Source organism: Harmonia axyridis, chromosome 1 (genome assembly GCF_914767665.1).
Source record: "Harmonia axyridis chromosome 1, icHarAxyr1.1, whole genome shotgun sequence".
Classification (NCBI taxonomy): Eukaryota; Metazoa; Arthropoda; class Insecta; order Coleoptera; family Coccinellidae; genus Harmonia; species Harmonia axyridis.
In genome coordinates this window covers 36,690,440-36,716,688 of record NC_059501.1, presented here as the reverse complement: position 1 = coordinate 36,716,688, position 26,249 = coordinate 36,690,440, and the positions used below count along the sequence as shown (strand labels likewise).

At 33.4% G+C, this 26,249-nt stretch overlaps 1 protein-coding gene across 4 annotated transcripts in view; it reads left to right on the top strand.

The window, feature by feature from the left end:
* LOC123682927 (sodium channel protein 60E-like) overlaps nucleotides 1–26,249 on the top strand; it is a 194,106-nt gene that overhangs the window by 25,865 nt on the left and 141,992 nt on the right. For all 4 annotated transcript variants that reach the window (XM_045621781.1, XM_045621762.1, XM_045621771.1 and 1 more), the window contains exons 3-4: nucleotides 3,126–3,260; nucleotides 12,968–13,278. In XM_045621781.1, coding sequence (XP_045477737.1) covers nucleotides 3,126–3,260; nucleotides 12,968–13,278 — 446 coding nt within the window. The remainder of the gene's footprint in view (nucleotides 1–3,125; nucleotides 3,261–12,967; nucleotides 13,279–26,249) is intronic.

Genomic DNA, 26,249 nt, shown 5'->3' with positions numbered 1-26,249 from the left:
AGTTTGGCTCAACATTTTTGAGCAAATTAGATCTTATTTGAGAGACAACATCTCGTTGATTAAGGAAAAAATATACTCATGATGAATTTGATTCAGCTGCATCCGATAGGGAGCGCTGAGTCAGAAGTTCATTGTTTTGTTCATTTTTCTCTGAAATTTTAAATGTAATGATAGGATTTTCTTAACAGAAACAAAAATTTCATTGAATTTGCATGAAAAAACCTGAAGGTCGCAAAGCGATAATTTCAGGCGTTCTGAAGTTATGGCCGAAAGAAGATATTCTTCAACTGATGCACGGCGAAAAACCAAATTGAGTCTTCAAGTTCTAACAGAAACAGAAATCCCATCAAATTTGTAAGAAAAAACCAGAAGGTCGCAAAGCGATAGCTTCAGGGGTTCTCTAGTTATGGACGAAAAAAGATATTCTGCAACTGATGCACTGAAAAACTAAATTGTGTCTTCTTTCGGCCATAAATCCAGAACGCCTGAAGCTATCGCTTTGCGACCTTTTGGTTTTTTCATACAAATTTGATGGGATTTCTATTTCTGTTAGAACTTGAAGACACAATTTGGTTTTTCGCCGTGCATCAGTTGAAGAATATCTTCTTTCGGCCATAACTTCAGAACGCCTGAAATTATCGCTTTGCGACCTTTAGGTTTTTTCATGCAAATTCAATGAAATTTTTGTTTTTGTTAAGAAAATCCTATCATTACATTTGAAATTTCAGAGAAAAATGAACAAAACAATGAACTTCTGACTCAGCGCTCCCTATCGGAAGCAGCTGAATCAAATTCATCATGAGTATATTTTTTCCTTAATCAACGAGATGTTGTCTCTCAAATAAGATCTAATTTGCTCAAAAATGTTGAGCCAAACTGAAGTTACAGACATTTCAATCAGTCAGATTTCTATCTTTCCCCCACCCTTATTTGATGTCGCAAAATCGAAAGTGACAATTCAAACAGATTGAGAATTTTCCAAGGTTTACAGTGATGATATTTTTTTTCCAACTTAATATGAAAATTTTTCGAGTAAAATGCATTTGTCTATTCGACGATAGCTATTACGCCCCCTAGCGGTGGAGGTATGAACTTCAAAATAATTTCCAGTGTTTTCTTTTGTTTACTTTAGTGGTAAAATTTTTTACCGCAAGTGTCTACGATGAGTGGTTCCTGAGATATAGCCGCTTACCTCGCTTATTTGCCCACCCTGTACAACTAAATTATAACATTACACTGGATATCAACATCGACGATCGGAGACTCATCTAAGCGCAATGCGCTTGTATTATGTAGTCCCCGCTCCCCGACGAAATTAAGCACCAAACCTATCTGAATAGAAAGCAAAAAAAACACAAAAAAACAAAGTAACTGGTGTGGACGATTCTGGGCGCAAAACAGGAGGAAAGATCGACATTTCAAAGAAATTCGCTCAATTTCATCGTTATCGCGAACCATTGAAAAAATCACGACATCAACGAATCAAAGGCAAGTCGGCCCTCCAATATGAGCACTTTCACTTCCGATTTGAATCTTCTCTTAGTTTTCATTTTTCTCACATACAGTGGAAGCCTATTATAGAATTTCGGACCTAGATAGAAAATGGAATTCTGAGAATGGCTTTTCTTAAATAAAGGAATTTGGAGAGACTCATTACTTACTAATCTAGTCATATATTTATTTCCATAGTTAACAAGAGGGTGGTTGTTCGAGAACATATATATAAGTGACTGGTAAATAAAAAGATTTTCAAGGTTCATCAACTTGGATTCACCATATAAATCCCTTGTTGGATAGAGCCTATCTTTCCTAAGCATTATCTTGATCAAGGTGTTCTGCGATGTTTGCAAGTTTCTTCTAGCATTTATGGTTAGTCCTCCCCATACAACAATGCAATATCTCAGAATAGATTCAACGAGAGAATAATAGACCATGCGTATATTTTGTCTAGATAATATATCTCTCAGACCATAGAACGCATGCATGAGCTGCCTCAACTTTTTCGTCAGCAATGCTGCCTGTGCCTCCCATCGTAGGTATTTATCTATAACTACTCCTAAATATTTGACCTCATCAACCCTCAAAATAGATGGACATGTGCACCCCTGAAGGTTACACACTTCATTGTGAATGAATAGGAGATTTTCATCGGGTTGGTTCTCACAGGTAATGGAAAATGTGATAAATTTGCTCTTATTGAAATTCAATGTGAGCAAATTGATGTTCAGCCATCCACAGATATCGGCCAGACATTTCTCGGCAGTTCTATAAAGAGTATCCCATGACTCACCTATAAAAACAACGGCAGTATCGTCGGCATATGAAATAATTTTACCAGGGATGTTTTTCAGCTCAAGAATGTCATTCATGTATATCAGAAACAGTAATGGCCCCAACACTGTTCCTTGAGGCACCCCCAACAAAATCGTTGACGAATTGCTAACACAATCATCAATTTTAACGTATTGAGTTCGATCTTTCAAATAGTCCTCCATTAATTTGTGAGCAACACCTCTTATACCCACATTTCTCAGCTTTGCCAATAAAATTTCGTGTGACAAGGTGTCAAAAGCCTTAGCTAAGTCAAGGAAAACTGTCATACACTTCTTCGATTCATCCAAACTATTAACAAGATCTTTTACTAAACTCAAAACTGCATCTTCAGTTAATTAATAATAAAGAGTTTATTCAGAACATTACATAAATAAGTCCATTTTTCAAAAATATTCAGAAATTCAAGAGACAATAAGTGAAGATTTTTCAGAGAACTGGGTGGGGTTTAATTCAGCCAGTCTTTACTCAAATTGTGGAACTACTTCGGCAGAATTCACTTCCTGTCCACTTTTTCTCTACCAAGAGATCTTCAGACGAGTCAACCTTGCGCGATTTTTATATTTATTCACTTAATTATGTCGTAGTGCATGTCCAAGAGTTGTAATCAGAAATATTCATGCTACGATGGTCGCCACACTGTATACATAACGCTACAATTGACCACAGGAATAATAGATAATTTTTTCATTGAAAATCAATAAAGAAGGTGTTTTGCTCGAAATTACAGAAATAATGACAGTTACAAGGACTATAATTCTTCGGAATGTTATTAACATTGTTTTTTTTTGCAGGTGCTCTCGGCATGTGGACCCATCAGCGTGAGCTTTTTCACTGTTGTAGTATTTTTTGGTTCGTTTTATCTTATAAACCTAATGTTGGCTGTGGTAGCACTTAGTTACGAAGAGGAGGCTGAGATAACTCAAGAGGTAAGTTCAAATACAAACAGATTATGAACAAGATTCCCTTAATTCTCTGGGTATGTTGTGTATGATTGTCAACAAAGGTGTTAATTGCTAATTAGTGAGCTCCTTTATGAGAATCGTGAAGCGGGGAATACATAATATTGTACAGTTATGAGATTCTCAAATTAATTGAAGCTCATTTGTAGTTCTGAAAGGACTAAGAATATCTCTACATTTGATTCGTACTTCCATATTATAAGAAAATAGCTTTCATATAAGTCTTTATTATAGGTTCTGGGCTATGAGCGTACTGTGATAATCATTTTCAATTTTTAATATACCTCTGAAATCGTTCGTTTAAAAATAAAATTTAGGTACTCTGAATGAAATCCAAAAATCGAATGAAAAACTTCCGTCGCCTTTCAGAGCTTGTTCTGGGAACTGTGACAATAATAAATACACATCTACCCTCTATGATTCATGGCTCAGTGGTTAGCCTTCAAATATTGACGAGAAAGACCTGGACTCCACCGTGTACCGATTTATTTTTTTGTTAAGAATTTTTTTAATGACATGAGATATTCAATAACAAGATGAGCCATAGTTTCAAATTTGCATCGTTTCAACTCAAACAAAGATTTTTCAGTTTCAATACAGCAATGGATACGTACAATGGGCTCTATTCTCTTACTCGAATACAAACGAATCGGAACGTATCATATGGTATCGGAATTTTTCACTTTTATCACCCATAGGAAATGAAATATTGGCAAAAAATATGCAAAAAAACGATTGTTGTGACCACTTTATTTTTATATGGTCGCGGATACCCTACCTTATTTAGGTTTCGAGACAACTTTTAGGATGTCGAAATACAAATTCATATTTGGTTATCTTGAATTCCGACTTCCGAGGTGAAATACTAATAAAAGGTCTGTAAATGATCAAACAGGAACAAAATTACCCATATATATTTATATATAAACTTAGTAGCCGACGATAGTGGCTGAATCCCGCTTCAGAGCAGAAAGACTTGCTGGATAGCATGGGCGCCCGCAGGGGAGGGGCCAGGGGGGCCATGGCCCCCCCTGAGATTTTGATTACCTCATTTTTCAGCACAACACCCTCAATATTACTTTCTCAATCCAAAGGGCAAGGAAAAAAGGAAAGTAATGGATTCACAATAATTTTCCGGTTTTCAATGGAAATTTTATACATATAAACATAATATACTATACACATATCCATAATCGGCAGAGGTATTTTTTGAATTGAAAACTCTTTTAGGCGCATTGAGCACTTGTTGGGTGAAGAAAAATCGTGGAACCGAACGCAATCCATGCGTGTCAATTTTTTTGAAAATACATCTTATATATTCTCTCCTATTGTCTTCAATAGATGAAGGTAAGAAAAAAAATATTGGAGAAAATAGAAAAAAAAATTTACAGATTATAAAAACAATATTTTGTTGCGGAACTCAAGATATGCCTATACGAGAGAGCAACAAGAACTCTGGAAATTTTAGTGATCTTTTGAAATTCAGAGTAGACGCTGGAGATAAAGATTTAGAGATCCATTCATTCAACGCAGCTGGTTTGAATTTGGACAAACTTGTAGGACAAGGTTGTGAATGTGATTGATGCTCAACAATGGCCGGTGAAATTCTCAGGGTTCAAAATATCATAAAAGACAAGTACAAGAAAGCAAATTATTTCCGTTGTGCCTCCCATAGGTTGAATTTAGTAATAAATGACATCAGTAAAATAACTGAAATTCGTAATAGCATTGGCACCATCAATGACATTATAGTCTCTTTTCAAGAGAGTTCCTTAAGAAGAAATCTGATTCCAAATATTCCTTCGTTTTGAGAAACTCGTTGGTCAGCTAAATATAAATCTTTGGGAGTTTTCGCTGAAAACTTCAATACTATATTAAAACTCTTTTTGCTATAAAATCTGGAGAAATTTCAATGAATTCTTCATCAACAAAAAGAGCTGCTCAGTTATGGGCTGCAATAAACTCTTTCACTTTGTGATTTGCTTAATGGTAGCAAGTAAATATTCAAATATATTGGAACCAATAGCAAATACACTACAAGGTGTTTCTATTAATTTTGTGATTTTCACCGTCATAAAAATTTAATTATAGAAATATGTGGAAAACATCGCTCAGATGATGCATGCTTCACAGAAATTTTTTCCAAAGCATCATCTATTGCTTAGAGTCTCAATATAGAGATTGGAAAACCACGAATTTGCGGTAGACAAATGTACAGATCTAATTATGGAGCAGATTCAGCAGAAGATTACTTCAAAAAATCTATATTCATCCCTTATTTAGATCATTTGATTTCAGCCCTTGAAACGAGATTCTCGAAAGAACATGTAATGCTTTTTTCTTTGTTCAATTTTCTGACTAAGAATTCAAAATTACTAGATATTGAATATTTCGCTTCTAAGGTCGGCAATATTTATAACATTGAAAATTTAGAAAGTGAATTGAACATTTGGAATGAGTATTTATCTAAATCATAAATGGATTAAAACATAAAAATTGAAGATATTATCGGACAATGTAAATTTTCTCCGGCTATCAAACAATGCCTTATTCTTCTCCTTACATTTCCATGTACTACTTCTACTATAGAGCGTAGTTTCAGCGCAGAATTGAATATGCGTACTCTGTTGTATAGCGATTAAGTATTTTGTCTTCAGATATTGTTTTTATGAGTTGTTTTTTGCAATTTATGATTTGTTAATTTTGTTTATATACTTATTTGTTGTTTTTACATTCTGGAGCAATTCTGTGTTATTTTGAATCATATTTTAGTATCATGTTTGAAACTTTATTTTTTGCGTCATTCAGTGTTTATTTCAATATTTATTATTATTATTTTATTATTTTTATAAACATATTTTTATCGAGCATATATGTATATATTTTTTATTTCGTTATTTTTTTTTATTTATTAGCAATTCATTCACTTATGAATATAAATACAGAAATAGAAAGAATTGGAATACTAATATCGCCTACGACATTTATGGACGCCTTATCGTTTTTCAATAATTTTCATTTTGTCCCCCCTGAGAAAAATGTTTGCGGGCGCCCATGCTGGAAAGTGTGTTATTCAAGAATGCTGTTATTGTATACTTTCGCCCTTAATATTCCAATAGAAAAAGCGAAATGATGGATGAATATTGAATATAAAATATTGTTTGAGCAAAACAGCTGAACAGATACGTTTTCTGCGCCTGTTCATGTAACTCATAAGCGGGGACGATAAACACCCCTAAAAAAAATTTAAAAAACTTAGTGACAATGAATAATTTTTGATTTTGATGCAAAATATTTGTACTGCTCCTCAAAATAAATGCGTTTAAGATCTATACACTGTTGAATGCGATCAAACCATCATTCGACACATTTTTTCCCTTCAGAAGATGGTAATTCTAAAAATTACGTTTTGAAGACCTCAACTGCAACTTCGGGCGGTGTAGATTGTTGTTCACGAAGTTTATTTTCTATTACTGGGAAGAGGGAGAAGTCATTCGATACAAAGTCGGGGCTGTGAGGCGGATGAACCATTAATTTGATTTTTGTGTTCAAATACTCATTCGTTGCATTTAAATAGTGTGAGCTCACATTGTCATGATGCAAGAAGATTCGTCGTTTTGGGTTTGTTTCTTTCAATTTATCGAAAACTGCAGGCAACCAAATAGTTTTCATCACACTGAATTAACGGTCAAAATTGCCACAGGACCAGTTTTCGTCAAGAAAGACGCCACCATTTGCTTCTTAACGCTTCGAGAACGAACAACTTTTGTTGGCTTTGCTTCACATTGAAACAACCAAACTGCCAACTGGCCTTTTCTTTCTTGTTTGTATCGTATGCATAACACCACAACTCGACGCCTGTGGCGATGTTGTGCTTCGGATGCACCACAGTTGTATTTCAAAATCATTTTACGGCACCAATCGATACTAGCAATATTTTAGCATCTTTCAACACCTGTGGAATCCAACTTGCACCGATATACCAAACACACGAATGTTCTTGCAAAATCCTATGTATCCTAGTCATACTAATGCTCAAACATCTCTCCATTTCCTGATATGTCACTTGACAATCTTCTCCAATTAGTTTTCGCACAGCTTCAATATTTTCCGGCACAACGACTGATTTTGGACGACCTTCATTAACTTCGTCCGTAAGGGAACTACATCCAAGTTTGAATTCAGTGTACCAGCGATATACCTACAGTGCCTTCAAATGGTGCTTCATCGCCAAGAGTTGAATTTAGTTGATAAATACATTTTTCTAAAGTTAGACCACATCGAAAGTCATGATTTCCATAGCTCGAAAATTTTCACTAGTTAAATCCATATTTTGGCAGATATGAAATTTTCAATTTACTGTAAATAACAAAAATTGTGCTCGTAAGTTTAAAAGTTAAGAGTACTTATAACACAAAAAATGTTAAATTTTACCTTAAGTTAATAACAGATTTTTCCCACAACTGCTATGAAAACTAGCTTATTCTTCATAGCTTACTCAATTTCAAAACGATGTAATGCTCATAATGTGGGAAATATTATTTCTCACGGCACTTGCCCACACCTCGCTTGGTAAACCAATGAAATTGGGCTTTTGAGTCGTTTCTATGGAAACGCAATAAATTAGCACATACTGTCAACGAGAGCCATTTTGATTTGAATGAAGTCCATCACTTGAATTATTGTATAGAGAGATATGGAGATATAGAGAATAGTATATTGTGCAACAATATACTATTCTCCACATGTTGCACACTATACTTTTCCTACAACTGCACAAATTTCAATAATTCAAGTGATTGACTTCATTCAAATCAAAATGACCTTCGTTGACAGTATGTGCTAATTTATTGTGTTTCCATAGAAACGACTCAAAAGCCCAATATCATTGGTCTACCAAGCGCGGTGTGGGCAAAGTGCCGTGGGAAATAATATTTCCCACAGTATGAGCAATACATAGTTTTGAAATTGAATAAGCTGTGAAGAATACGCTACTTTCCATAGCAGTTATAGGAAAAGTCCTTTTCTGTGTGTTTTCTTTGTTGAAAAGTTGGACTTTCCCCACTTGTTGCACATTATACTATTATACCTGGCAATATTAGTGATGCCAAATCTCAATACATAAATAGTAGCCCTCGTATTTATTGTATGATTTTTTTTATTCGTTTTTTTTGATTTCTTTGAAATTTTCACTTCTACAACTTGATTTTGTCTCATGGATATCTTTTGCGTTATATGTTGCACCTATTTTCCTCCATAAAAAAATATATTATTGACTTTCCGTAACATTCCTTCCTGAGATTCATGATCTTCTTTGGAGTGGAACTTACGATATACAAGAACGGTTATTTCTTCGCAACTCCTTCTATACCTCGGCGACATAAATGCAGACCATAAAACTAATTGAAAGGCCTGATCATCTTTCCGTTTTATTATCCGTTTTTATTTTCGAATGGTCGTAAAGAACCGGAGAGACATAAAAATGCAACAATTTTCGCTGAAGAATGTGACGAAATTGTCCAGTAAAAACACACCAGAACAATAAAATAAATTCTCAGTACGAAAAATGTCAATTACTTCCAGATAGTCATGAAACAGGGAATACAATAATATGTATCACTCCTGTTCGAACAGTTTTTGTGAATGAATAAATAAATGTAAAACATAATAAACGAATCAATAAAAAATGAACAAATGACTCAATGAAGGAATTTATGAGTTTCAAAATGAATAGATAAATCATAAAAACACTAAATGTATGAAGGAATACAAAATAAATGGAATAATTAATTCCAAATATAATTACTAATGGATTATAAATTAATGGATGAATGAATGAAGCAATTGCATTTTCAATATGTACTGAGATATAACTGAATATATTAAAGAAACTTTTTAATAACACCTAATCGAAAATTTTTCTTAGACCGTGCTCTATCCGCGCCTTATTTACTAATTTCGTCCATTTACTATTCAAAAATTTCTAGCTCCCAGATCGTTTCATTCGAAAGCTCTTGTGCATAAGGTGGGCAGAATGCTTACGAATCTGAGTCAGTGCAATATTTTCCAAAAGTCTTGAAATTGTTGTTTTTTATACCAGGTGGCCCACCCCAGAAGCGGATCCCGGTTTCAGGGAGTAAATGAAGGTATTTTGAAAATCTTTTTTCGTGATGTGTAGGGGGTAACTGGTAGCGCCAATTAAAAATATTTTCACTAGTTATACCCCTAGTGGTCAAATTATTTCCGGAAATTTTTTCGAGCTCATGAATATTTTGAAAATTATCCCGAGTCGAAGATGAGGGATATTTTCCTAAAAATACTCATGAGCGAGAAAAATTTTCGGATTCAATTTGACCTCGTGTGGTATTTGGTAAGAAAATTCCACACCAAATGTGTTTATTTCCAACAACATCAATTTTCGTCTTCATCAAGTACTCTGAATCAAGAACAAGCAACTTCCAATCAACCTGACCCTTAATATAAACATTATTCATAATGGTCCAAAGAATTCAAAAAACATCTAAGCTTGTAGTTGAAATTAATCAAAATTATCATGTGAACAAATAAAAATAAGATTGTCAAAAAAAATATTGTCATTATGAATGTCAGAAGAATTTCCAGTATAATTCGCTTGTTGGGTACTCACGAGGAAAAAATTTCCACTAAAATTCATCTGGTGATCGTCAGAAATACACGTTCTGATTGGTTTAAAATCACATTTTCATACAGGGTGTCCCATAAAGACCACGTCAAACCGAGGGAGAATGTAGATCAAAGGATAACCCACCTGCTATGACAAAATTCCCATTATAAAAGTCATACCGTTTTCGAGATATTTTCTTTTTGTTGAAAATAATGAATTTTTGTCCCTTTCAATAGTTTTGCCCTTACGGTTGGTACAATTTCACATCTTTCTGGTTAATTTTTTCAGTAAAATATTGCTAAATAATGATTTTAACGTTTACATTAAAAACATCCTCCGAAAATTTTAAAGGGGGGCTATGAGAAATATTTTTATTGGACATTTTGGTAGTGGATTATTTTGTTCATGAAGTTTAGCCCATCGTAGTAGAAAAAAATGTACCGAGGTACTGCTGCACATTACACCAATAAATTGTCTATTTTATAGTGATTTCAAAGAGGTATCACATAAGTCATTTGTTGTTCAAAAAAAAAAAAAAAGTGATCTGAAGAGAGTTATCATCATCCGAGCTCAGAATACCATTTTTGAATTCATATCCTGGGTTTTACAATGAAAGAAGTGTAACTTTCGTCTATATATTTGTATTCGAACACACAGTATATATGAAAAAAAGTTGAATTGTGCTTCTCACTACCTTATACACATCACAAAAAAATATTTTCAAAATATCTCCATTTGCTCCATCACAATGAGATCCTGATCTGGGGTGGACCACCTGGTATAAACTCAAAATTTCAACTAAGTCGGATCTATTATCAGGGAAATATTAGTTTTTGTCATTAATCGTCTTGAATTTCTTCTGATAACACTACCAGCACGAAATTATGTGAGATGCTTATAGTCCAAGAGCCCATGTCGGCCAGATCTCCGTTATTTTATAAGAGCAGAAAGTTTTTCTGTGCATGTCCCTTCTAAGGTGAAAACAAGGGTGAAAACGACCATAAAGTTTGAGTTGTGATTACTTTGGCAGGTAACAGGTAGTCTCTCGTGGGCTCTTGCTCTATTAAAGTTGTCATTCTTTATCAATCCGATCAGAATTGTTATCACGAAAATATTGAGTCTTTTTTTGTGATATTTTTCTTGAATTTTCTATAGATTGGTTCAGAGACGAGCGCGCGCTTTTTGCGAAACGAAGAGATTTACATCAGAATTTCCATCTTCAAAATCCAATACATAAATTTCGAAAACCAAATTGAAAATCTGTAATGCTCTTTTCAATTAATCCTGAATAAATTCTTTCAAACTCTAGCAAAATTCAGGACTTCATGAAAATGTCAGCATATGCATTGTGAGTAGGAATCAAAGCTCCATTATCATTATTTTTGTTATGATCGTAAAATGAATGATGTTGAGGAACATTATTGCTCAATTACTTATTCTTTATTATAGAAAAATTGTTTTTGTTTAATTATTTTCAATAAGAAGCTTTGGGGGAAAAAATTCAACTGAAAAAAATTCGTCCGCCATCCAGTGCTATTCTCGAAAAGTAAAGGAACAAGTCGATAGAAATTTAGTAGAAAAATCAATTGTTGTACCGCATTGATTCTCCTAGCTCGAGATTATGTTTAATAGATTTTCAAGGCGTAAAATGAGGGATCCAAATTTTGAAAAATCCATATTAACAAATATTGACTAGGTACATTTATTAATTTTCCGCACTCTCAAATTGGTGTTCATATCAACATTACAACTCCGTGTCAATCTGCCACGTTCTCGATTCCGAAGATATTGAATAATGTTTTTCATTCCATAAGTGGGTTTTTGATAAGAAATCTTTTGATTATAATGATTTGATTTTCTTTTTCATCATGAATATCGTCGCTCAGTGAAAATACAGGATTGGTAAATACATTCAGAAATATAGGATATTCAGTAGTAAGGTACGAGTATCCCGAGTGCTTGTCAAATACTCGAATATTTTCACGCTGCATTGATATTAAAAAATATTGGTAAGTTGCCAAGTAATATTCGATAATGTGACAAACACGAGAAGGACTATTTCCCGGAAAAAAATTCACTCAATTTTAATTCTTCAAATACTAACTGTAATTTGAATGAATAAAATATTTTATGTTTATGTTTAAAATGTAATTTCAATTATGTCAGTTTTCAACATCATGTCTGACCAAGTCACAATGCAAAAATAGTCATAAAATATCGCAGGACAACTTTTCCGGACTTTCTGGTGTTTTTTCTATTTACAAATAGCATGATCAAATGGCCCCCAGTTCACCGGATTTATCTCGAGTGTCAAATATTAATGAATAGAGGTTCAAAATGAACCCACTAAAATAGCAACTATGCCCATTCTGCTCAGAGATATGAGATTATCTCTTTATGATAAATTCAGCTACTCTTTGGCTCAACAAGGTGGATTATTTTAACATTCAATTTGAATCGATAGACTCCCGATAACGCAGTTTGTAGGATTTGTTTTTATTTTCCATCACATTTCTCTCTTTCGTCGGATTTATTTTGATTCGTCGGATTCATTTTCAAAAAAGTTATGGTGAAAAATAATCGTACTCATTTTCACAAAGGAAATTATTTGTGCCATTCATTGCCACAAACAAATTCCCCTCATACAAAGGGATAACATCGTCGTATTTATATTCATTCTTACAACTCATATCACGGTTGGGGACTCGACTATTAAGTCGCACCGCACACGCAGGCCACAAGTGTGACCATCCCTCGGCTCATCCCCACTTCACCATTTTAAGAAAATACTAGTTTTTTCGATATCGTATCTGGTAGATTTTTGAACTGTTTCATCGAACCATTAGTATACTCTGAAATGAAGTAGAATATCTTATTTCTCCGAATGTATTTTTCTAAACTGTAATATCAACCCTTCTTTATAGCGCGAGTTCGACATAACAATGACACTCTGCCATTTAAATTCACCTTATAGTATCCGACAATATAACAAAGTATTTAATCTAAATGATTTTTTGTCTATCTTTTCCAGGAACGAAAAAAAGAGTTAGTCGACCATCGGGAGGACTCAACGTTTAGTTTTGATCCTTCCAGCCTCAACGTGAAAAAACTTCAAAAACATAAGATAAAGAAAATTGATGCCCGCAAAGGCGTTCTGCTGTCTTCGTATACAAGAAAGCGGACGCGGAGAAGAAAAAGAAACAGGAGTACCACTAACCCTGGAAAACCACAGCAGAATCCCGGTGGTGGAGGAAATAAGTCAGAGGCTAGTGATAATAGTTGCACAAACAAGAAGAATGATGAAACGTCGAATATGGATTATTCTTCAGGGAAGAACTCGAGGTGATTATCTCGTTACATACCTGGTTTTTACATTATATCCTTGAGTTCGCTTGTTTTAATATCTGAAATTATCCGAACATTCGACCATAGCTGATCGATATGGAAAGTGACGGAATATTTCGAACTCTTTCCATTGAATATGAAGTAACATATAGAAAAAATAATTGACTTACTTATATGAATAGTCCTGATATAACTTGAGAATAAATAGATAGAGTAATCTGTTATCTTATAATAGTAACCCGCTTTGAAATGCTATTTTTTAAAGACATTTTCCTTACGATGGTTTTGTATACTCACATTTAAAAAACGCATTGAATTATTATTTGGTGAAATTTGAGATCTCATAGCTTTTGTCATTTCAATTTTCGAAATTTTTTCAGCAAACTTCAGATGAAATTATCGACACATTCAGATTTTTGTTTTAGGACTCTAATTTTGAAATATCCTTCGGAATGATTTCTTAGTTAAATTCTTTCAAAATACAAATATTTGTTACCAACTTTTCCTTCCCGATATTTTGTTCTACGGTTTATGCCTTTGAGTTCATCTTTAAGAGAGAAATGATAAACAGTTCATACAATTTTAAGAAATGTAATTTTTATACGTGGTTTTTGGTGCTTTCATTGTGCCATCATGCCAGTTCAACAGCTCAATTATTGATCTGCAAACTTTCAAACCAAACTGTTCTCGCACTCACATCTTGGAAATGATTTTTAGACTTCACTGTTAGATGACGATCGCGCAAAGAATTAATGTGAAAAAATCTGTCATCATCAGCAGTGGTTTTCCGCTTCTTGCTTATTTCTGCCAATGTTTCTAAAACGTTCGACTACTCTTGGTAACTCTAGGTAAGGTCCATCTTCAATAAGAGCATCAGCTTTTCTTTTGCCTAATTTTCTGCACTCAAAACCATGGTGATGTTCTTCTAAGTCTCTGTCAAACTGACATTTAGGCAACAACGAGCAAAGCCACCTCCTCAAAAAATCACATTTTTCAAAGTAAACCGTTGATGATAAGTTCATTTGTCTCTCGAAAATGAAGTAGTGCATTCAGAGGCATGAACCAAAAAATAAAATGTTGAAAATGAATGATTCTCAGCAGAAATTTGTATCTTTAAAGAATGTGACCACAGGATGTTTTGAATTTGGGGTTCAACATCAGCATTCAATAAAAGACTGAATATACAAGTTGAAACTGAAAATTGATTTGAAAATAAAAAATCATGAGACCTCAAATTCTACCAAATACGAGTATCAAATTTTTCCATGTGTGTTTAATAAACGGAAAATTTGAAAAATAACACAAAGCCCATTCTAAATTTTAATTATGCATATAAAACTCTACGATTAATACTTGATAGGCAAGGCAAAATGAAATATGTCACCTTCATCATAAGAGATAAAAGGTCTAAAATCAATTTACGAAGAGATTTGAATATTAGCTTGACAGCACTGAAGAATACCTTATAATTTTACTTTCTCTAATTCTGTGGTTATTCCGTTCATTCTTCCACATCTTGTAGAACAACATCGTGCGAGAATATATCAGAAACGCACAGCTTTCATGGTTATATTTTATTATTCCATGTTGGTACTCCGAACTTTCCGCCACGGCTTTATCTGTCAATTCATCAATTTGCCTTGAAGAAATCAGTTCTGCCAACCAACATTTTTCAATGCAAAAATCACTAAAATATATTTATGGAAATATTTCATTGATTTCAATGAAAGTGCAATGAATTAGAGAAAATAATGTATAATACTCGTACAGAAGGCTCATTCTACCACTCGTTCATTCCAAAACTCGCCACTTCGTGGCTCGTTTTTGAATTTTGAACTCGTGGAAGAATATCAATGCCTTCTGCACTTGTATTATAAATAACTAGTCTGGAGCTATTTCAAATGAAATTTCATTACTATAAAACATCAAAAGCCACATCATCCGTCGACAGAATTCATTTTCAATATATTGCATTTATTTGAAGTTAGAAATTCGCTATTTCTTCCGACTAGGCGAACGCATATTACCGTTTTTATGGTACCTAGAAGTTCCTTAACAGGAAACATCACCACGTGGCTGCGCTGTTCAAAACGAAATTAGATATATATACAGATTTTTATGGGGATTTCACATAATTTCCTTAAACAATAACCTTCATGGAAGAAAAGTAAATATTTTCAATTCGCGATTGAAAAAAAAATTTTTGGTAACTTTTCGTTTTTCGCAAAAAAAATTGATGATTTGGTCTGTATACAATGCATTTATATATTTTTGAAATATTCGTGGAAAAACCTACCAAAAATGTTCACGAAAGAGGTAGAATTATAATTTCGTGAAATTCGTCGTACAGTGTTGCATCCTACTTGTTTGGTTCGAAAAAAGAAAGAAGATGAAGTGAATGTACAACTTCGTGAAACGTACGAAGTTTGGTATTCGCAGGAGCGCCAGAGGGGAAATGAGTGAGTACCACGTGGTGATAATCCTCCTCGAGGTAGTTAATCGAGTTGAAAATTAATGTGAGCATACTATATTTTTCGAAATCATTTTGTAAATAACTTCACTGGTATGTTGCAGCATAACGGTGAAGAATAAAATTCCATGTATTAAAACTTTAAAAAACAAGAAAGTTATCATCCCTTGAAATAGCAAACAAGTGAACACCAAACACTCGAGTCAAATTTATTCTGAAGAGAGAACAGACCTGTGATTTACTCGGTTTGAACCAGAATGAATTGAATGAAAAATATTTTCTGATACTGATATATTGCTGAAAAATTCCCATAGATATGAAAGATATAAAACAAAAACAAAAATTCCTCCATATTTTATCATTGAAGTTGAACTTCTTCAAAATCAGTTCAAAGTAACATCCGAAACAAAGCAATTTCTCTAGTGCGTGTTTGCCATTTTCGAGGATGCTAAGATGGCAGAACAATTTGAAGATATTCTCAGACACGAAAGCGAAATGTACATTTCCCCTTGTTTTTAATCTCCGAGCTCTGAACGAAAACGACAATCGGTTATTCAAAACCGCCCTTTGCACACTAATGAAGCGAGGATCTGATAATCCGTTCTTCTACCCGAATTGCATCGTTCTTCTGGAGTCTTTCCGGTCTTCCACCTAGCAGGGAACAGAAAATAACCGGCTTCTGTTGAAGGCACATAGCATACAACCGAACAATAGGCAGCAGATTACAGCCTCTGCTATTTGTTTCTGGAAAGCGGAGTGGAATTTCTGAAGCGTATAATCGAACAACTCGATTTTCGAACTGAGCGTTCAAGGGATTGAATGTAACAATGTATCACATTCCATCAAAGGATGTGATTGAGCCTGAAACTTGTGACAGATCAAGTTATTACCATTGGCTTTGTTTTCGATGTCTCCTTTGTTGGTATTGCCTAGTCAATAATAAAATGTTTGGAAAAGGCATTTTTCATTTCCATCAATTGATAACCATCTGTCTTCTTTCAAAGTATATTTTGTTAGGAATCTTCGAAATATTCACAAGTAGAAGTTTGAAGATTGATATAAAATACTTATTTCATTCAGCATTCAAGTATTCAATGCATATTTATGTTAAGAATTTAATAAGACAGAAACAAATCTGGAGAAGTTTTAGTCTTAAAATATTAAAATATTCACAATGGAAAGTACTTTTCTATTTAGATACAAATGATATTTCCTTCTTGTTCTTTAATTGAAATCATTACTGAATTTTCCGTTATATTGGGTAAAAATTGAATTTTATTTATGAATTTGGAATTTTGTACAGTACATATTTTTAATTGATATCTCAATTTGTCAAATATCTACAAAGAAATTTGTCTAAAAATCTGACTAACTTACATACAGGGTGGCCATTTGAAAACGAAACAGACGAGATTACAGACGAAATAAAGTTTTTCGATAGAAATGCTCGGACAGGTCGATTTCTGTTTCGAGGGGGACAACTTAAGATGTAGGTTACGGACGCATAGCGCTTCAACCCTTGCTACTAAAACCTTAACCCCCAAATTTTGAATAGGGAAGATGGGGTGAGTGATACCTCATTTGAAAGGTATTTTTATACTGATTTCAGCACAGTAATTGTTTTTTCATTTTATGCATTAGTTCTCGAAATATTCATAACTAAGTATTTGAAAATGAAGTAGTGTTTTCATGGCACTTGTAGTGTTTTGTGAAGAATCGACATTTTGAGCTTCAAAACAACCATGACTGTGGCTTCCTTCCTAACTAACTAATGCATGAATATTTCGAGAACTAATGCATAAAATGAAAAAACAATTACTGTGCTGAAATCAGTATAAAAATACCTTTAAATTGAGGTATCACTCACCCCATCTTCCCTATTCAAAAATTGGGGGTGGGGGTTGTAGCAGCAAGGGTTGAAGCGCTATGCGTCCGTAACCTACATCTTAAGTTGTCCCCCTCGAAACAGAAATCGACCTGTCCGAGCATTTCTATCGAAAAACTTTATTTCGTCTGTAATCTCGTCTGTTTCGTTTTCAAATGGCCACCCTGTATGTATCACCAATAGTCATGAAAATGTACTTCAACATTCTACGGTTAGCAGTTTTCAATTGCGCGCCGAAATGTTTAATTCTGAGACTGTAGATGCGCACTAGAGGAATGGGTTTGTTTTGGGCATTACTTTGACTAATTCAACTTCAGCGATAAAATATTGAGGAATTTATTTTGCCTGCTCAACCTATGTCTTTTGGATATGTGGAAATAATTATACAGGGTGTTTCCTAAACATGCGGCAAAAATTCAGGGGGTTGTTCCTTGGACTATTTTAAGCATGTTTTGTCCTTGGATGATTTTTGAAAAACCTCTTTGTTTCGAAGATACAGGGCGAACAACATTTTTCATATTTTTAAAATTAATAATAGTTTAAATAAAAATGCGTACCGCACTGTGTTTACTAAGTAGGTACAATTTATTTTTAAATTTGTTTAACAACATTCCAATTACTAAAAACGGCCAGTTTTTTGACTAAAAATTGCTAATACATCACAAAACGAATTCAAATGAAAACCGTGTTTAATCTGTATTCCTTTACCATCTGCACTTATCAATTTTTAGTCAAAAAACTGGCCGTTTTTAGTAATTGGAATGTTGTTAAACAAATTTAAAAATAAATTGGACCTACTTAGTAAACACAGTGCGGTACGCATTTTTATTTAAACTATTATTAATTTTAAAAATATGAAAAATGTTGTTCGCCCTGTATCTTCGAAACAAAGAGGTTTTTCAAAAATCATCCAAGGACAAAACATGCTTAAAATAGTCCAAGGAACAACCCCCTGAATTTTTGCCGCAGTTTCAGTTCCAGGTTTTTGAATTAATGAAAAAATGCTTCTTTGATATAGAATTACTACGTGAAAAACTTCATTCTTGTAGTTGTAAGACATTAGTAGTTTGTAGTTGTAAGACATTAGGTACTGTTATGGATCGACTATTGTTTTATAATTCTCAATAGAATAAATTTTGATTTGAAATTTGATAATGCGATCCAAAAACAGATATATAAATTTTTGACTTCTTAATATTCTAATAAAAATTGAGCGAAACTCTTTCTCAGTTAGGTTCACAACTTCCGCCTTTCATTTTACTCTTACTTTTCTTCTAGACGTATTATTCTGATTTTTTTCCTGCTATCCTGGATTTTAAATCTTTCTTTCTCAATTTTCGTCTGTGGAATATCTATGGCACTGTCACTCAATTTTGAAATATCCATCAATCAAATCTTCTTCTTTTCTATACTTATTCTGAATGATATACAAATATCTCCTACATTCTGATTTTGAATAATATCTGTAGAACCATACTGAGATATTTAAATTATTTTCAATTCAACTTAAACTCTAATGACTATGAATTTTCGATTGAAAAAACTTTATAGCAGAACCTACTCATCATTATTCATTTTCATTTCTTATGTCGAATTCCTCTAAACAATGCATGTCCAAATGGTACTCCTGATTAGTAATCTTAGGAAGTATTATATTAATAGTATAATATAATAATGAATACCTAGAATTTTTGTTTCGGGAATCTCAGCACACAATTATTGTTTAGGCCAAGTTCCCGAAAACTGTAATTTTGTGATTTAAATTGACGATGAATAAATTATTGATGAATTAAAATAAGGGTTTCAAACAAAATGAATTTCTTACGTCGTTTTACAAAGGAATAACATTGATTCAATAATTCATCTTCAGAATAGCTCCAGATATGGTGGACATATTTTCGGTAATCGATGATGTTGGTGAAACTATTATGGTTCGAAATCAATTAGATACCCAGAAGCAGGTGTAGCACGGATATTGGCGGAAAGGCTTGTCGTATTCTTCCCTCAATAATGAAATTCAATTTCCTCTTGGGAAAACGATACAGCGCCTATCTGCTATATTTTCAATAACTGTGAGACATTAATCCAGCATTGACTCACGTTCCCAATACGTTTTGATCCAGACTGCGTTCAACTACGTTTGGTCACGTACTAGAACTTTGCTTTATTGGAATGACTCCATCTATGTATATTCATTGTGAGAGGAGAATTTCTTATAAGGGTGTTTCTCCCAAGTGTATTGAAATTTAAAAGAAACTAAAACCCATGTCATTCATGTCTATGAAATTGACTATGTGTTTGAAAAATCAATCTGAGCATCAGGACTAGCTCGAATGAAATTCAACCATAAAGTTCATCTGATTTATCTTGGAGTTTTTGTTTCAAAAATCATTTTACCAACTGTTTCTAGTCGAAAGAAGCGAATTACCTGCGAGTACTGAACCAGATTCTTGAAAAAGCTCTCAAGAAATATTTCGAAGTTTACCTAACCCGAAAGTTATTTCTCTTGGATCATGTGAGAATTGTTATGGAACCAATCATTCCTCCTTCTATTGAATTACATTTATATAGTAAGGACCGAATCCATTAACGTGAAGGCAGAATATTTCACATGCTTCGAACAAATTCTTTGTCATGACATTTTCAAAAAATTTCGCATTTTTGTTGCAATATAGGATTATGTCTTCTCAACACAAATCTGTCAGAACTTCTCAGTCTATGACATTCCATGGAAATGTGAACTGTGAATTGGGTACTTCTACCCAATGTTAATTTTCTTCAATGAAATAGCATATAAAATATATGCCATTATACAGGATGTATATAAATAGTTGCGAAAAAATTTAGAGGGCGATTACTTTTGAAGTAGAAAAAAAGAATAGCACATTTTCAGAATATTTTTAAGAGAATTTTTTTTGTGAAAACCGCAATATTATAGGTTCTACTATTTTCAAGCTATAAGAGAAAATTGGAAAATGTGGTGAAATGATAAGTTCTCATAATTTCTTCATTACTGGTGCTTTAAATCAGAAAAAACATTCTCCAGACACTTTCTTGTGTTCAATCATTTGTTTTCTATTGCAATTAGTTCTGAAGTCATTATACGAACTTGTGTATTTTTTTATGTAAACCATAAAAAAATCTGTAACAAATAAAATTGATTCGTTTTCTCAAATTTTCCAATATTCTCTTATAGCTTCGAAACAGTTCAACTTATGAGGTTGTGGTTTTCACCAAATAAATTCTTTTAAAAATCAAGTCCGAAAACGTGCCATTCATTAATTTTTAGCTCAAAGAAATTCTCAGATTATTATAAAGATCAGTTTGGAGTATTCGATGAATCATTCGATATAAATTCCGAGTCATTTCGATTTTTAATGTGGGTTTATTAACAATCGAGTATTTTCTGAATGCCTGGGACTCCACTACAGAAATTATTCCTGGAGGTGACTCATAATTCACAAAAACGCAATAAGTAAAAGGAATAACTCTCCTCGGTGCTGAAATCTTATTCCAACCACTATTTACGTGAAGAAATATGATGTTATTATTATTATAGAGTAATATCTTGGAGAAATGTTACACTTTCCAGATTTCAGAAAGAATACTATTTCTCGTTTCATAAACACCAGTGGAACATACCAACAGGTCGATGTTCTTTCTCACGACAATCACGATGTAAGTGGAGTACGTCCAGCCAAAGGGATTTGCTCACAATAATGATGTCGTTATAGTCTGTGGCTATTACTCATGTCACTTTTTCTACTCAACATGAACATGTAAATCAATCTTCATTTGTGATTCTTTTTGGCCAGATAAGTTTCTTCATTTATGATTTGTGTCATCGACGAAATTTCAGCTTAATAATGTTAATTTCTATTGTGTGTGTATTTCTAATCAAACTCCATATAGGTACATATAGGATGGCCTAACTTAATACCTCGATTTTTGGACTTTGAAATGAAAATGTGGAAAAACTTTTCCGCTTTTTTCATCCCCTTAACTTCAACCTCCTAACGGGGTTGAGCATAACCCCTAGATTTTAAATAGATATGAGAGCTGTTGTGATAACTAATTTTGAGGATCGTATCGAGTAGTAATCTGACCCTAAAATTTCGCTTCAAAATATCCTTCGATAATGAAATAACTGCGAAAATAGTGAAAGAGGCAATGTGGAATTTATCTCGAGAATATAATCCGCATCCGAAACACCTTTCAAAGGTCCAAAAGAGTAGACGGGCTATGTTTTTGATTAACATTACTCGTGAATTTTAAAGAACGTTACTAGTGTGTCAAGGCGATTGTAAATTTTTAGTAGAATTAAAGGGTAGAATAAAGGGTGTAGGAAAAAACAGCGGCTTCATTAAACGAATGACATCCTGAAAAAATGTATCCGCTGCTTACGTTGCGCAACTAGTTGTCAAATTTGACGCTACTGGTAAAGTCGGAAACAAAAAAAGAGTACATGAAAGAGACGAAGCTAGAGACTCGGCTGTCTATGATCATGTAGCAATAAATTCGACCTTGAGTACTAGGAAATTGTCCTATGTATCTGGTGTTTCACGAACAACAATCAAGAGAATCATGAAACAACATAAATTCCATCCTTATAAGATACGATTGATGATGATCCCGATCACAGGCTCCAGTTCTGTGAAGTGGTCAGTGAAATGATTAACGGCAATCAAAACTACATTATCGATGTACTGAAGAACTTGATATCTTTGGGCTCACTCTGTACGTGCAAGAATCTTTTTTTGCTATTTTGGACTGTTCGAACAATCGATGCATACAGGGTGGCCACTTTTTTAATGGGATTGTATTGGTAACTTTTAAACCATAAGAGTTAGAAGGTCGGTCAAATGGAGAAAAAGTTGCATGCATAGAAGCATTATCAAGCAGTTCAAACAAATCGAGATTATCAGGGCCGGTTTTCGAGATATCATAAGAAAATTAAATTATGTCATTTTGATTTTTCTTTTTTTCCCACTTTATTTTAAATATTATCAAAAAATGTTACAGGAATTTTTTATTCGACAGTAAATTATCCTCAATTTGACTTAATCAGATTTTGTATCCAACGTTTCGTACTCTCTGGGCCACCCTCAACCTCATTTTTTTCAATACGGACCTGCATATTTTATGACATTTTTCGAAATAACTTTTAACGCTGAATTCAACGATATATCATACAATGTAATTCAAAGTTGATTTTATCTATCAATGTTCTGACCCAAATTCAATCGAACCCAGAAAAAAATTCGAGAACTGGGGCCAGTGAATGAAATTTTTCAAAAACTGCTGTTAATAAAATAGTCAAGAGACGCATATACAATGATTTTAAATTTGAATACCAAGCCTTGCAAAAATTATATCGTAATGATCTCAAAATAAAGTTCGATTCTGTAATTTGTTTCCACGGAACAAATGACGAATACAACAATAGTGATACCTCGCGAGAAAATTGAGAATGTTTTGGAAGGTATTCAAGGAGACCAAACAAGCAAATGTATAAGAAGTATGGGTTCCAGAACCGTAAAGTGCATTTTACAAAATGGTGGACATTTCGAACACTTACTTCATTAATTTTCATTTACTTTCGAATAATCATTTGATTTTTCTGTCACTAAATGATACTTTCGTTTAATTATTATGAATTGAAATATTCAAATGATTATTATGAAAGAAGAACCAACAAACCAGTATACTGGTTTCTTGTTCCGATTCTAATATATTCCATTTAGTTCAAGATGGGTAAGTTAATTTTCTTATCGAAATTTATTGCATATTGTATGTTGTTAATTAAACTAAATGAAGGTAATACAGATCCGACCCAAAGAAAATTGGATGAGGGTCAAAATCACCTGGAAATCTACTTTGAATGCCATTGTATGATATATCGTTGAATTCAACGTTAAAAGTTATCTCGAAAAGTGTCATAAAATATACAGGTCCGTATTGATGAAAATAAGGTTGAGGGTGGCCCAGAGAGTACGAAACGTGAGATACGAAATCTGATTACGTCAAATTGAGGATAATTCACTGTCAAATAAAAAATTCCTGTAACATTTTTTGATGATATTTAAAATGAAGTGGGAAAAAAAAAATCAAAATGACATAATTTAATTTTCTTATGATATCTCGAAAACCGGCCCTGATAATCTCGATTTGTTTGAACTGCTTGATAATGCTTCTATGCATGCAACTTTTTCTTCATTTGACCGACCTTCTAACTCTTATGGTTCAAAAGTTACCAATACAATCCCATTGAAAAAGTGGCCACCCTGTATACTCGAGTTGGTTTGTATGTATATATATATACTTATATTCGAAAAAGTTTCTTCACAATGGCAATTGAAATTCAAGAAAAGTTTTTTCATAGTGTAAATGGTTGAAGTATGAGCAGTGATGTAATGAAGACATTTGATCAGCATCACAAATTCCATAACCTATAAAAATTTGGAGCAAATTCACCGAAAGCCAATTTCCCTTTGATGCGATGAGTGGTCCTTTGGAAATTAAAAGAACACAATTTCGAACGACCATATTCAGAAACAATTCGAACCTACCTCGAAAATTTCAAGTTTCAAGAGTCATTGGTTTAGGACGGCCGTCACACCAGATGGATGCTATCAGAGATGGATTGGTCATCCTCGAGTAGTTCGAAATCTTTCCCTCCTCAATATTCTAAAATTACCTACAATGTGCCAAAAATATGAAGCCAACTGTTCAGGGAACGATCGTTCGAAAATAATAATTATAATATTAATATAAATTTAATGATATTATAATAATCGTTAGAAAATAATTTAATAAGAGTAAAATTGAAAATACAGTTAGAACAATAAGAACCAAAATTTCTAATAATAATTTAGTTTTCACATGCGCGGACAAAGGAAAAACAGTTATTGCAATCCAAAGACATGAATACATTAACAAAACGACCACATTTTTAGATCCGAACAAATACAAAATTATTAAAAAAGGCCCTACTACCAAATACCAAAAACAGATAAAATCAGTCATAAAAAACTCAACAACCCTTTTTGAAAATACACCTATGTTTATTATGAATCCACAACCCCCAAGTATGTATTCTCTCATAAAGTTGCATAAAGAAAACCGACCTATCAGACCAGTAGTTTCATTTGTTACAGCACCTTCGTATAAATTGTCGAAAGAACTAATTAAAATCATTCAAAAAGAAACAAATTTCCAAGCTGAGGTAGCCATAAAAAATTCATATCACCTCATAGATAACATAAAAAATATACATATCCCGAACAATGCCAAACTCATTTCTATCGACGCGACGTGCAAAATTTGTTTCCTAGTGTACCTGTTAAACAAACCATAAAACTGGTAGATATGTTATTGGTGAAAAGGAGGTCAAACCCAGTTATAAAACAAGAGATTATGGAAATCTTGAAGGTTTGTCTGAGCCAAAACTACTTTTTGTTTGATGACATATTGTACGAGGACGATGAAAGTTTAACTATGGGAAATCCGCTTAGCCCGATTTTAGCCGAAATATTTATGGACTTCCTAGAAACCAAAATCCGAGAGAGCCCTTTCTACAAATGGTTCATTTATTGGTATCGTTACGTAGATGACATCCTAGCACTACCGGTACCAAGAGACAACTCGCGATGTTTTTAGAATTCATAAATTCATTATCTCCTACAATAAAATTTACATATGAAGAAGAACAAAATAATAGTATTAATTTTCTTGACTTAAAAATCACGAAAATTAATGATAAACATGGTTTTCGGAAAATTGAAAATTAATGATAAACATGAATTTTCAATTTTCCGAAAACCAACATACACAGATCTCACAATTCATTCCTCCTCTAACCACCCACTGGAGATAAATAGGTACCATAAAAAACAGATTCTCCTCAACCACCAAACGGACCTAAATAAATCTCCTTTACTCAACCTGTTTTGAAACCCACGAATTTCCATGATTTTATTATGTTTCACACCATATTTTTTCAACTATTTAAAGAACTGTATCCCAAATATGTAGTTAGTTACCATGCTCACCTGACGAAGTCATGTTATTATGACGAAGCAATTGTTGTGAAAATAAATATACAGGGTGGCCACTTTTTCAATGGGATTGTATTGGTAACTTTTAAACCATAAGAGTTAGAAGGTCGGTCAAATGGAGAAAAAGTTGCATGCATAGAAGCATTATCAAGCAGTTCAAACAAATCGAGATTATCAGGGCCGGTTATTGATATATCATAAGAAAAGTAAATTCTGTCATTTTGATTTTTCTTTTTTTCCCACTTTATTTCAGAAATTATCAAAAAATTTTACAGGAATTTTTTATTCCACAGTAAATTATTCTCAATTCGACGTTATCAGATTTCGTATCCAACGTTTCGTGCTCTATGGGCCACCCTCAACCTCATTTTTTTCAATACGGACCTGTATATTTTATGACACTTTTCGAAATAACTTTTAACGCTGAATTCAACGATATACCATACAATGTCATTCAAAGTTGATTTTCAGGTGATTTTGACCCTTATCTAAATTTCTTTGGGTCGGATCTGTATTACATTTCGGTACCTTTAGTTTAATTAACAACAAGCAATAC